The sequence below is a fragment of the Hirundo rustica genome, chromosome 1 (genome assembly GCF_015227805.2).
Source record: "Hirundo rustica isolate bHirRus1 chromosome 1, bHirRus1.pri.v3, whole genome shotgun sequence".
Classification (NCBI taxonomy): domain Eukaryota; kingdom Metazoa; phylum Chordata; class Aves; order Passeriformes; family Hirundinidae; genus Hirundo; species Hirundo rustica.
This window is the reverse complement of record NC_053450.1, coordinates 61,391,003-61,403,971: the sequence shown is the minus strand read 5'-3', so window position 1 is coordinate 61,403,971 and position 12,969 is coordinate 61,391,003. Positions and strand designations below refer to the sequence as shown.

At 42.7% G+C, this 12,969-nt stretch overlaps 2 protein-coding genes across 2 annotated transcripts; one reads left to right on the top strand and one right to left on the bottom strand.

The window, feature by feature from the left end:
* Window positions 1-3,799: 3,799 nt before the first annotated feature.
* SEC61B (SEC61 translocon subunit beta) lies at window positions 3,800-9,299 on the bottom strand. The gene is made up of 4 exons (XM_040067265.2): window positions 9,172-9,299; window positions 8,976-9,073; window positions 8,245-8,346; window positions 3,800-4,135 (listed from the first exon to the last, which is right to left on the bottom strand). Exons 1-4 carry the CDS (start codon window positions 9,172-9,174, stop codon window positions 4,048-4,050), a joined length of 291 nt encoding a protein of 96 aa, XP_039923199.1. The 5' UTR covers window positions 9,175-9,299; the 3' UTR covers window positions 3,800-4,047.
* A 196-nt stretch (window positions 9,300-9,495) lies between these two features.
* On the top strand, window positions 9,496-12,661 carry ALG2 (ALG2 alpha-1,3/1,6-mannosyltransferase). Its single transcript, XM_040067252.1, has 2 exons — window positions 9,496-9,902; window positions 11,736-12,661. Exons 1-2 carry the CDS (start codon window positions 9,570-9,572, stop codon window positions 12,636-12,638), a joined length of 1,236 nt encoding a protein of 411 aa, XP_039923186.1. The 5' UTR covers window positions 9,496-9,569; the 3' UTR covers window positions 12,639-12,661.
* Window positions 12,662-12,969: the final 308 nt, after the last annotated feature.

Genomic DNA, 12,969 nt, shown 5'->3' with positions numbered 1-12,969 from the left:
AAGAAACAAGGATAATCATTTGCAACCTGCTGCCACATGTGTGACAGTGGTATCCAATCTGTGGTGATACACATCTGAACTTGAATTTTTGACTTAAGTAAAATTGGTCTGTCCTGTTCACTATTGTTAGTGCCTGGCCTATCTCTGCATCAGAGCATTATCCTACTACACAGCACAATTCAGTATCTTCAGAGGTCTCCAGAGAAAAAGAGATAACTAGAGCACAGAAGGAAGAAGAGAAGATAACAATACATGTCAGGGATGGGATATACTCAGTAACTTCATACCTGCTCTTGCTTAGCCTGCCATTCCTTTCAGCAACCTCTGAAATCATAGCAGAACCACAAATGTTGTACAAGTTTAGCCTCAATTTAAAAAAAAACCAAAAGGCAGAGCCCCCCCTCTGAGATCTTAACCTGAGAATCATTACTATTCTTAATATATTATCACCAATGCCAGGTTTAGAAAAGTCTTCTATAAAACACACTTATATAAACAGCTAATACAAAGATGCCCATGCAGCCTTATTACCAAAGCAGGAGGTAAATAAAAAGTTAGACTTTGAGGTCATCTCTCTCTCCAGAAGAAAAACAAACCCGAAAACCACTGGAAAGAGCACGTGCGTGTTGTGCAGAGGAGCTGGCTTCTAATAGATGACAAAAGTAAAAGGTAATTCTGAAACACTGGAAATAATGAAGCCAATATACATACAGACCAATAGCTCATGGGTGATCAACTTCAGTGTGCAAATAAGTGCAAGAGCAAAGCTTAAAGTTTTCCTATCATAAAGGCATTAAAGTCTCTCTCCCCCTCTTCTTCCTGGGTAACAAGTTAAAAGTGCAAGGCGTTTGTACAGCAGGAGCTCTGACCATCTCCCTCTTCTATCAGTTACCTATTCCATCCAAACCTCAAGAAGACTGTCTTTCAGCTTCTAAGGCACTGTTAAATTAGACTGAACCTGCTCACATACTCAGATTTATTGCTGGGGGGTAGGAAAACCTTAAGACATAGATGAATTCATGTGCAAAAGAACCATCTCCTTATAAAATCCCTTCTTCAGCTGAGGGATAATGGAGTCTGAGGTTGCAGATACCTTAAGTCAAGGATAAAAGTTCTAGAACTTTAGCATATCTTCCATGGAAATACAAGTTCTTCCAGATTATCTTGAATCTTTATTGTTGAGAAGGCAAAATCTTTGAGGACTAAAGAGCCTTCTGCAGCCCCTAAATAAAGATTATTTTCAACAGTCAGCTAGTTCAGTCAAGCTTATACTTCAATCACACACCAGTAGGCATAAAAATCTAGTGTTCCTAATTCCTAGTCTTCTGATACGAAGCTTTTCAAATGATTGTCCTTTCTTCTTTTTTACTTATTACTGAAAGACTAGTTTTCTGTATCACAGATTAGCTACTGTTTATTAGTATGGCTATAATTTATTCACCCATGCCAAACAGAATTTCACATTCACTATTAGCCAAAATTCCAAAAGGTCTTTGCAACCTGCATTTCTTTATCTGTACCTCTCTAGAGCTGAAGTTTGATAAATATCAGTTGCAAGACTCCACTATAACTCCACTACTCAGGTACATGAAACACCAAGAAAATTAGCATGAATATCCAACACACTCATACTAATAATTTAAATAATCACAGCTTGGAAACATACAACAGAGAAGTCTGGGTTTTAATGAAGTGCAAGGCAAATAAAACTACTGATGTTTCAGCTAGCTGAATTCAACTTATGTATCATCAGAGGTAAGCTGACACAAAAGACAAAACCAAGAAACGGTGGGAGGAAATTTGCGCAAAACAAGAGACATGAGGCTCTTTTGACAGTGCATGCAAAAATCCATTATACAGGCCATTCTAGAAAACAAAGTATCTAAGCAAGGACAGCACTGCCAAAACAGTCAACATTTTTTATACTCAGTTGAACTAAATGTATTAAAATGTATCTAAATGTATTAAAAAATTATCAAAAGGCTGTACAGCAATAAGCCTTCCCCCCATCACTTTTCCAAGATCATCATCAATTCTGGTCTTTAGAAGCAGCAGAACACCAAAAAAGCCAAATTGTGGAAGGCTTTAAATGGAATTATTTGAACTTTTAGGGACTAGAAATGTTTAAAAGAAAATTGCTGCATTAGAAAACAGCCAGTGTCTTAGAAAACATAGTAAAAAAGAGGCTACCTACTTTGATATTACTGTTATACCTAACCCTTACACTATGTTAGAGTATTCCATTCCTTTTCCTTTGAGCACCACAAAATAGCTCAGCGCAGTCTGTTCACATGGTCAGCAGAACAACTGACCTGCATTTGGTCTTCTCTACATTTTCTTGCCTTAAAATGAAATTGCTGACTGTACAGCATTTTTCTTGCTAAGCAAAGCACTTAAGTGAGAGACCCTTATCTCCGCCATTTGAAGTGGTGAGCTACTCCCCCTACTTAATTTTCCCTTGTGTTTTAACTTCCTTTCCACATGCATAGAGGTAAATAATTTATGGATCCTTTTCCCTTTGATACATGATTTATTTGGATCAGTTTCCACCAATGTAGTGTTCTGCTACACCACTGCCTTTGAGTCTCCAAAATTCCCTGTTCCTCAACTTCCAAACTTCTGAAAACACCTTCCTACTATTACATTTTCTAAGATAATGTTCAGTTTCTGCTCCAAGTCTTCTGTCTTTCCCTCCACATTTACATTAGGTACTACAGCATTAGCACAGCTCAAAACAATTACCTCCTATAGCCCTGAGACCACATTCCTCATTCTTGGTTTTGTTCTGAACAGTTTGGTCTTTTCAGAAGTAATGTTAATTTAAGAACTGCTTTAAGGAAGGTGGCAAGAGAGGCTGCTTCTACAATATGCAGCTAGAACTTCTATCAAGGCTGCATAACTAAGAATATAGTTTTTCCGTGACAAGCTGATACTCAACCAGGACTCAACATGAACAGCAGGCTAAAATAATTCTATCCCATTTCAAGACCATGCTAGCAGTGAGAAATGCTAATGCACAAATATGTAGACACCTTTAAAAAGAGAAGGGAAAGCTGTGTAACTGTTGAAAAGGAAAATACTGAACATCCAGAAGTAAACTGGAGTGATTATCTGATTACACTTTGCTGTATGTCAGCCTACTTTCATGTCCTGTTATTTGAAATGCAGTCATTGCTTTTCCAGTCCTCCCATTCCATTTAATTCTCTTTGAAAGAGCATGGACCTGCAGTCACTGAATCCCAGAATATTCTAAGTTGGAAGGGAGCCACAGGGATCATGGAAGTCCAACTCCTGGCCCTGCACAAGACAGCCCCAAGAACCACATCATGTGACCAAGGGCGAAAACTATCTTTGACAGCCATGCAATTACTCTTTTTAAAATCAGTTAGGTACCAGTTCATGTTGTTCCTCAAGTGCAGCTCGAAAAAACAAACATATAACTTTTATTTATAATGAGCACTGAGTAAAGTTTAACTCACATTTAGAAAATAAAAGAAATCCAGCTATTTTTCAGGAGTTAGAAGAACACAACCATCTCAACACTGGTACCTCAGTTTTATTTCAACAAGGACATTGGTTACCTTCTCATGTGTGTGAACCTGATTTTGTTTCTTTCATCCACCAAAAAAAAAAAAAAAAAAAAAGATCTTCTAGCATAAAATTATATTGCAATATACAGTGTGGAAGAATCTGGTTTGAACTGTCAAAGAGCATTTACTCAGAAATGTTTATTTATGAAAATCACTAGTAAACTCTGTTAGCTGTAGTATACTGGAAGAGGAAAAAATACAGTTAAGACTGTTTCTATTTCCATATACAACTTTTATTGCAGCACCTGTATTCTAAGTGTACAGATACAAATACAAAATGACCCATGACAGGCTTTAAAGCTGCCCAAGTAGCGAACTGAGAAATTAATTCGGTATTATAGCCAAAGTTGACAGGACTTCAACAGGTGATAGGAAGCTTCCCCAGTCTCTCTCCAAGAACAACCAGGATCCACCACAGTTTTGGTCCAAGATGTATGCTTTAAGCTGGCAGCTGAGTCTAGGAACGAGTGTATTTACCCCAGATGTGCAGCATAAACACAGAAGCAATAAAAAGAAGACTCATGACCAAAACTGGAACAGGTCCACTAAAAATAAAGAGAAAATGCATTAACATAAAAAAGAAGTCTGTCTTGCCTAAAAGGCCAGTCATTATCAGCCAAGTGAGCTCATCAGTTCATATGAAATTGTACAAGAAAACTCTTCTTCCCTTCCCACAAAAATACCTTAAGGCACATAGAAATTAAGATACCCATCTCTATCAAAAACTGCTGCTGCTGCCACTGTTTTTAAAGACAGTTCTATACACCCTAAATGTTACATTAAAAAACACAACAGAGTAACAAAACCCCCACTTGTTAAAAAAGCCATTAATGGTCCATTACTATGCATCACTGTTTCCACAGTCTCTGGAAAAGTACCCTCTGTGTTTACAACTCAGATAGCCACCTGGGCAAAGATGCAGTCCGATAAAAAAACCAACAGAGTCCTCTAGCGGCTACTAAAATTTTGGCAAAAAATTCTCATTAGCTGTTTTACTTTAGGGGTTTTATTTCATTTGAAAACAATGGCAGCAGTGGGTGAGAGACAGGGACTTCTGCTTTCTTGAAAAACATATACAAGGGGGCAAAGTTACATCATTAAACCTTTACCTAAAATGAATGAATATTCTTTTTTCCTTCTTACTTTTACTTGTTGTTTAGAAATTGCACAGTAATGTTTTTAAAAACAGGTTAATCTTAGGGTGCATGTCAATAGCTTCAATCAGCTGTTTCATGCTGTTCTGAGATGCAACAATTACATGAATACACACACTCAACACTCCTTCATATCACTCACTTCATACAATCTCATTTCTGATTTTCAACATACTATTGGGAAATCTGTTATCCAGCCTGTGTTACCCTCCAGGGTACTGTTTATAAGCACGTAAATGCTACCTGAATAAAAAGTTTAAAAAGAAACAAAACAAAACAAACTGAAAGGGGATTCAAAGAGTTTGCTGTCATTTCTATGAGTTCATGATCCACATACTTGAAATGATCACAACTGTAATCTTAAACTGAGTTTTAAAACTCAATTATTATCTATCAGACTTAATTGGGTATGAAGAATAATGAACACAGACACAAAGCATTTAGCAAATAACCAATAACAAAGTCCTATACATGGTGACTACACAAACAACCCCTTCAAGGGGTGTCTGTCACGAAGCAACAGAATGTAATCCTCAAACACCAGCATTTTATACATATAAATAAATAAATTTATTTTATCCTTTTTATTTATTTTTATATATACATACATGTATCCTATATAACAAAAATCCTAATTTATAGTCCTTACACTGTATCTGAATTACTGTTTAATTCATTTGAGCCTTTAGCAGTAGGAATAGATACGCTGCCCTGCCAAAGGCACACAGGCAAAAAGCAGCACCACTAATCAGAACAGAACTACATGGAAATAAACACTGGGGACTGATGGTGTGTTCATATTTTTGAGACATGCAGATGACATCGAACCCACAGAGAATAATCAGCTCTCCAGTACTGACACATATATCTCATTTCCTCCAGTCCCAAAGAGAACCTGTTGAAACCCTGCAATTCTCCTCCACTCACCTGCATCTTCTCAGCCCACAACAAATAAATAAATGGATTCAGACACCTCTAAAGATTTGGCACTGTGCATTCTTAGAGTGCCTTTCATAAAGCTGCATATTGTACAACAAGCTCAATTTGACTTTCTATCCACTGGAAAACTGCCTTTAACTCTTTAAGCAGGAAAGCCCAAGACAAGATACAGGAACCACAGGTACCAAGTGACCAAAAAGAGGAAAAAGTTTGGGTTTAGTTCTCTTTTCAAAGCATGCAATCTCCAAGCTTTAAAGAGAAAAATATTGTAACCCCGCTCAGCCAAAACCTCCCTTTTGCCAATAGTTGTTTTTAAAGGCATGTTTTGAAGCATCTTGTAATGTAAATAAAGGATCTTTCCTGAGGGGAACCAATGTGCCTATTCAACATATTTATTATTTTGGATGTTGAATACAGATACAAAATACCCAAAGCATCAATCTAATTCTGCACAATATAAAATATATAAACTTTTTATCTAGAGTGAAATTTGCCCCATTTTAGCTAGTATGAATTAACCTGTTCTCAGGCAGTTTTATGGATTTTTTCATAGTACTTCTAAGAGCTTGTATTTTAAACAATATGAAAAAAAAGCCCACCCACCACCACTATGAGGCTAAGCTTTCCCATTGCTTCACGCAGTAGTGATCACAACCATTTCTAAAAACAACTTCAGCTGAGCCACTTCACTGAGGCAACCACAAGCCATTGATAATCCATTCTCACTTTAAAGCCTACTAAACAGGACACAGATAATAACACTTGGTTGCTATGGAAAAAAAAAAAATGAAGAAAAATACCTAGAAAGCTGTAAGCAAGAAAGTTGCTACCAAGCCATGGCTCAGAAAATGTTACATCTAGTGTGGGGTGATTTGTAAAGCCAACTCACTTTTATAGATTTGATTCTTTCATTAAAAGCCTGACCATACAGTTCCCCAAAGCAGCTTCCAAAAAAACCACTCCCAGTGCTCCAAAATCTTAAAATTGGGAACCACTGTGTCAAAAGATAAATAGATGGGAAAATCTGTTTACTGATCTGCTTGCACTGAAGATGAGAACAACTGAGTTGCCATTCAGGACCAAAACTGACATCAAAGGATTCAAAAGGAAACTTAGCAAAATAGTTAAAAAGCTTGTATCACAAGTCTATTACAAAAAATCATAATGCCCTTCTGGTTTTTTGTGGGTTTTTTTCTGTTTGGTGTAATTTATTTTTTAAATTGAACTTTAGTAGACCAAACAGAGAAAACAGTTGCCCCGCCTATCTGCACAGATTTGCTCTAGAACACTATTGCTGCTCATTGTCTTTTCTTTGCCTTGTCTCCTTTCTGGACTCATAATGGAGTAAGCAACGTAGAACAGCACGGCTTTGGTGGTTTGCTGGATACATTTTGGTTTTTCAAAGTTTCAACTACATATGAAAATGAAAACACATAAGACAACTCCAAAGGAAGGATTACTCATGGAACTACCAGTAAGCAGCCTATCACCAGCCCGTCCCCAAATGTTCTACCTGTGCAGCTATCAGCAGCCCTCTTGAAGAACCCCAAAAGAAAATATTAACGGATTTGAGAAAACAAAACAAAGCAAAACAAAGCAAAAAATCCACAAAAACCCAAACCAAACGAAAAAAATAAAATTAAAAAAACCAAAACAAACAAACAAAAACAGAGCAAAACAAAACAAACAAGCAAACAAAAAAAAAAAACCCCAACCAAACAAAAAACCCCCCACACCCAACCACCCAAGCAACAGGGTCAGCCCTGAGCATCTCAAGACTCTTCAACCCAGCAAGAATAAGAGCTCATGAACTGTAATTTTACAATAAGCACAAATTTCCACTCAGGATATAACTTAGTACGCACTCATCAACTCAGATACACCTTCCACCTTCGTTACCCAAGTATTGGGCTGCAAAGTTTGTTTGGAAAGTCATCCGAATGACTCAAACTGGTCAAAAGAGTTAAAACTCAGGCTCTCTTTATAGTTTAAGGGACACAACTAGGTATTTGACCATAATCTTGGAATATTCACCTTGTGAAAATGGAGATATACAAGGTACTGGCATGCTATTTGCTAGGCAAGTTCAGCTAAAGCAATTTATCTGCAGCTTTTTAATAAAAAAACATGATGCAAGCATATGGTGTATCAGTTATGTTGCTTTTTCAAGGGGTGCACAGGATCATAAGACAGCTATTATAAGACAAAATCCAAAATTTTTATTTAAAAGAGAATGAAAACATGCACACAGATGCTTAAATCCATTGAGACAAGCGATCTTTCTCAAATTCAAAGTGATTGCTTACAGCCTTCAAAGACCACTTAGGGTAAGCTTTGGCAATTACAAAATACAACTTGCACCTACCTTTTTAAAACCACTGTAACATTAAAAACTACTTCTCCAGGGCTACAGATTAAATATGTCATCCCAGTCATCAACTCAGCTATTTTTCCCATGCACACCAGAACACAGATTATTACTAAATCAAAGACTGCAAGAAGACGAAAGCAGGTAGACTCTACAGCCCTCCAGCCTGCCACCACCCATTAACCCAACTTACACTTTGAGCCCTGGAGAGTCTTCAGTGTAGAACCGCCACATCCCACCAGTCCCTGTGGACGTGGCACGGCCTGCACTCCTTGTCCCACAGCTGGCATTCTTCCTTTAAGGGACAACAGAAGGAAACAAAGATCAAACAACACATTAGTACTCCACCAGCTTCTAGGATCAAGCAGCCCAAGAGACTCTGCAGAAACAACAGACTTCACAGAATCAATTAGGCTGGGAAAGACCTCTAAGATCATCAAGTCTAACCTATGACCCAACACCACCATGTCAAGTAGACCATGTCACTATGTACCATACCCAATCTTTCCTTAAATACCTACAGGGACAGTGACTCCACCATCTCCCTGGGCAGCCCATTCCAGCGTCTAATCGCCCCTTTCTCCTGATGTCCAAGCTAAACATTCCCTGTAGCTTAGGACTTGTGCTCTCCTGTCCTGTTACTAGTTGCCTGGGAGAAGACACAGACCCTCACCTGGCTACACCCTCCTTTCAGATGGCTGCAGGGAATGATAACGTCACCCCTGAGCCTCCTTTTCTCCAAACACCCCCAGCCCCCTCAGCCGCTCCTCACAGCACTTGCGCTGCCGACCCTTCCCCAGCAGCGCTGCCCTTCTCTGGCCTGCCTTCACATGAGCAGAGGGCACCGGCCCGGGCAGCCGGGCAAGCAGAGCGCACGACGGGGGCAAGAGCTGCTCGCACCGGGGAGCCGCGGCGGGCACCCACCTCTGCCGGACGGTGGATCCCGCGGCGCGGGGAGCCACAGCCTTGCTGGGGGAGCGGCCGGAGGAGCCGACGCTGGTGGCGCTGGGGTTCGGCCCGGGCTGCGGAGAGAGGAGAGAAGGGAGGGGGTGAGAGGCGGCGGCCGGTGCCGGCAGGGAAGGGGCGCCTCAGCCGCCCCCCGCCTCGGGCAGCCTCTCACCATGGCGGCGACGCTCGCTCGGGCTCGGCGCGGTCTCACACACGCTCCGCTACAGCCGCTCCGGCCACGTCCCAGTCCGCATCAGGCTCCGCCCCCGCGCCGCGCATCCCGGGGCCGCACGGCTTCCCCGGATAATGCCTGAGCGGCACCAGCCCCTTATCCCTGCACCCGTCGCTCGGCGGCCGCTTTCCGGGACCGCTGCCCGCCGTGACGCCTCGGTCGCGCCCGCTCGTCGCGCAGCGGCCGGGCCGGCGGGGAACGGCGGGGAACGGCGCGTCGGGCAGTAGCGGGGCCGCCCGGCGGGCGGGGCGGGCGGGAAGGCCCGGGAGGAAGGCCAGGAAGGCTGACGTGTCCCACCGCGGCCGCCGGGCCGCGCATGCGGCTCCGCGGCGGCGGCCATGGAGGAGGCGGAGGAGGCGGGAGGCGCGGGCCCGTCCGTGCTGTTCCTGCACCCGGACCTGGGCCTGGGCGGCGCGGAGCGGCTGGTGGTGGACGCGGCGCTGGCGCTGCGGGCGCGGGGCTGCCGGGTGCAGATCTGGACGGCGCACTACGACCCCGGGCGCTGCTTCGCGGAGACGCGCGGGCTGGCGGTGCGGCGGGCGGGCGGCTGGCTCCCGCGCAGCCTGTGCGGCCGCGGGCACGCCCTGTGCGCCGCCCTGCGCATGGTCTTCGTGGCGCTCTACGTGCTGCTGCTCAGCGGAGAGACCTTCGACGCCTTCGTGTGCGACCAGGTGCGGCGACGGACGTGGGCGTGGGCATGGGGGCAGGAGCGCCGCTGCCGGGATGCTGGTGGGCTGCTCTTCACGGAATCACAGAATTGTTGGGGTTGGAAGAAGCCTCTAGTGATCATCTACTCCAAACCCCCTGCCAAAGCAGGGTCACCTACAGCAGGTGATGCAGGAACACGTCCTGATGGGTTTGAATGTCTCCAGAGAAGGAGATTCCACGACCTCCCTGGGCAGCCTTTTCCAGTGCCCTGCCACCCTCAGTGTAAAAAAGATCTTCTTCGTATGGACGTAGAAGTTCTCGGGGTTTAGTTTATGGCCACTGCTCATCCTGTCACTGGGCACCACTAAAAAGAGTCTGGCACCATCCTCCTGACACCTTTGAGATATTTCTATGAATTAATAAGATCCCATCCTAATTTTCTCTTCTCTAGACTAAACTGGCCTAGTTCCTCCCTTATTAGAGAGATACCGCAGAACCTGGAGTATGAAATCCCCACAAAATCAGATTCATTATGTCGTGTGCAACAAGCCAACAATGACACACTCAAGAGAGAGACATCAGTTGTTCATTTTGGAGCTGTGCAGGCCTGGGTGCTCCATGAAGTTCCACAAATCAAAGGCACCACATCAGGCTTTCTTGTGTCATCTTTTATACACAGAAGTTCAGAATTACTAACTTTCCAAGTGTGGTATCTCATAATGTTATGATTTTTAATAATTTCAAGAGAAGAGAAGTGAAGCTGGGGGAGGATCTGGAGCACAAGTCTTACGAGGACTGGCTGAGGGAGCTGGGATGTTTAGCTGGGAGAAAAGGAGGCTCAGGGGGACCTTATTGCCCTCTACAACTGCCTGAAAGGATGTTCTAGAGGGATTGCTCTCCCTGACAGCTAATGATGGGATGAGAGAACATGCTCTTAAGCTGCAGCAGGGGAGACTTAGCTTGGACATTAGGAAGAAGTTCTTCAGAAAGGGTGATTATACATTGAAATGGACTACCCAAGGAAGTGATGGAGTCATTGTCCTTGGATATATTTAAGGAAAGACTGGATGTGGCCCTTTATGCCATGGTCTAGTTGGCACAATGGTGTTGGGTCATCATTTGGACTCAGTGATCTCTTTTCCAACCTAATGGATTCTGTGATTCCATACAAGTTACATAACACCAGTTAACTTCTACACTTGTTCAAGGAGATGGTCTTCACTAGACCAGGGGTCTTCCTGAGCTGTAGGTGTGGTTTTTAGCGTTATAATGAACATACTTTATCTATAGGATACATGGACCTTGAATATTTTGCCAAGTTAGCAACATATACATAGACAAATCAAGATCTTGATTTACTACATCCTTTAGGCTTGTTAGTTCCAGGATGTCATTGACTAAGGGATGCTAGCTGCTGCCAGTTCCACTGATTAGGTCTTCTTTCTTGCTGATTAGGATTGAAAGTATACAAAGATCTTACATTAAAGAACATCCTGACTTTAAATAATCTTGACACATTCCACATTTTGCAATTTGCCTCTTACATTCTGCGGCAGCTGGGGATGATGCCACTGCCTCTTGGACTCTGCTCCTAGCATCCCGGGTAGGGGCAGAAGAAGGTGCTTGGATAAGTCCTGGAGCTTAGTGGGACCTTGGTGGGGAGCAGGGAGAAATTATAGGGCCACAAGAGGTTCTGGAAGAGGGAGTACAATTGTTTGTGTGGGGGAGAATGAGAAGGCACTTGGCTTGCAAAGCAGTGGCTCTCAGAGCATGGGTTTGAAATCACATGTACACGCTGGTGGCACTGACACAGATAATTAACCTCTCCTCTTGTCCCGTCTGTCCGGTTGCACTAGGTATCTGCCTGCATTCCTGTACTTAGACTGGCCAGAGCTCGTAAGAAGGTTTTGTTTTACTGTCACTTTCCTGATCAGCTTCTGACCAAGAGAGAATCTTTCCTGAAGCGCCTCTACAGGTTGCCGCTCGACTGGCTGGAAGAGTACACGACTGGCATGGCAGACTGCATCGTTGTGAACAGCAAGTTCACTGCCAGCGTGTTCAAAGACACATTTAAGTCCTTATCTCACATAGACCCAGATGTCCTCTACCCATCGCTCAACATCAGTAGCTTTGAAGAAATTGTTCCTGCAGACATAGCTGATCTGATACCAAAAAAGAAAAAGTTCTTGTTTCTTTCCATTAATAGGTATGAGAGAAAAAAGAATCTAGCATTGGCTCTTGAAGCTTTGCATGAACTTCGAGGGAGACTTGATTCTCATGAGTGGGATGAAGTTCACCTGGTTATGGCAGGTGGTTATGACAAGCGAGTTCTGGAAAACGTGGAGCACTATGAGGAGCTGAGGAGACTTGCAGCCAAACTCGGTGTTAATGACCATGTGACTTTTCTGAGATCATTCTCAGATGAACAGAAAATCTCTCTTTTTAGTAACTCTGTATGTGTGCTTTATACACCAAGCAATGAACATTTTGGCATTGTCCCTTTGGAGGCAATGTATATGAGATGTCCAGTTATAGCAGTTAATTCAGGTGGTCCTTTAGAATCAATCTCACATAATGTTACAGGATTTTTGTGTGATCCTCTGCCAACCCAATTCGCTGATGCTATGGAAAAAATTGTGAGAGATCCGCTCTTAAAGGACACAATGGGAGTAGCTGGGAGACTGAGAGTTATGGAAAAGTTTTCTTCAGAAGCTTTCTCAGAACAGCTGTACCAATACATACGCAGATTAACAGAATAAAATTATATTCCTATGTTATATTTTACAACATTGTGTCTCTCATTTGTGTAAGGGACCAGTATTCATTGTGACTGATGAAGAACTAGGGATATCTGAATGTCCTTGTTTTGCTTCTTGTGCTGCCTTATGCCACTTGACACACAGAAGAAGCAAAACATGTCCCACTGTGTCATTAGAAGGTTAAAATTTTCGTGTGGTAGACTGATCTGCCATTGCAGGAGTTCTTTTGCGTACTGTGCCTTGGAAAAATGCAAAGTTAAATGGCAGTAACTTACTAGGAAAATTACTGTATATTTTATTTAATACTGCATGGAATGGCTGTTTCAATTTA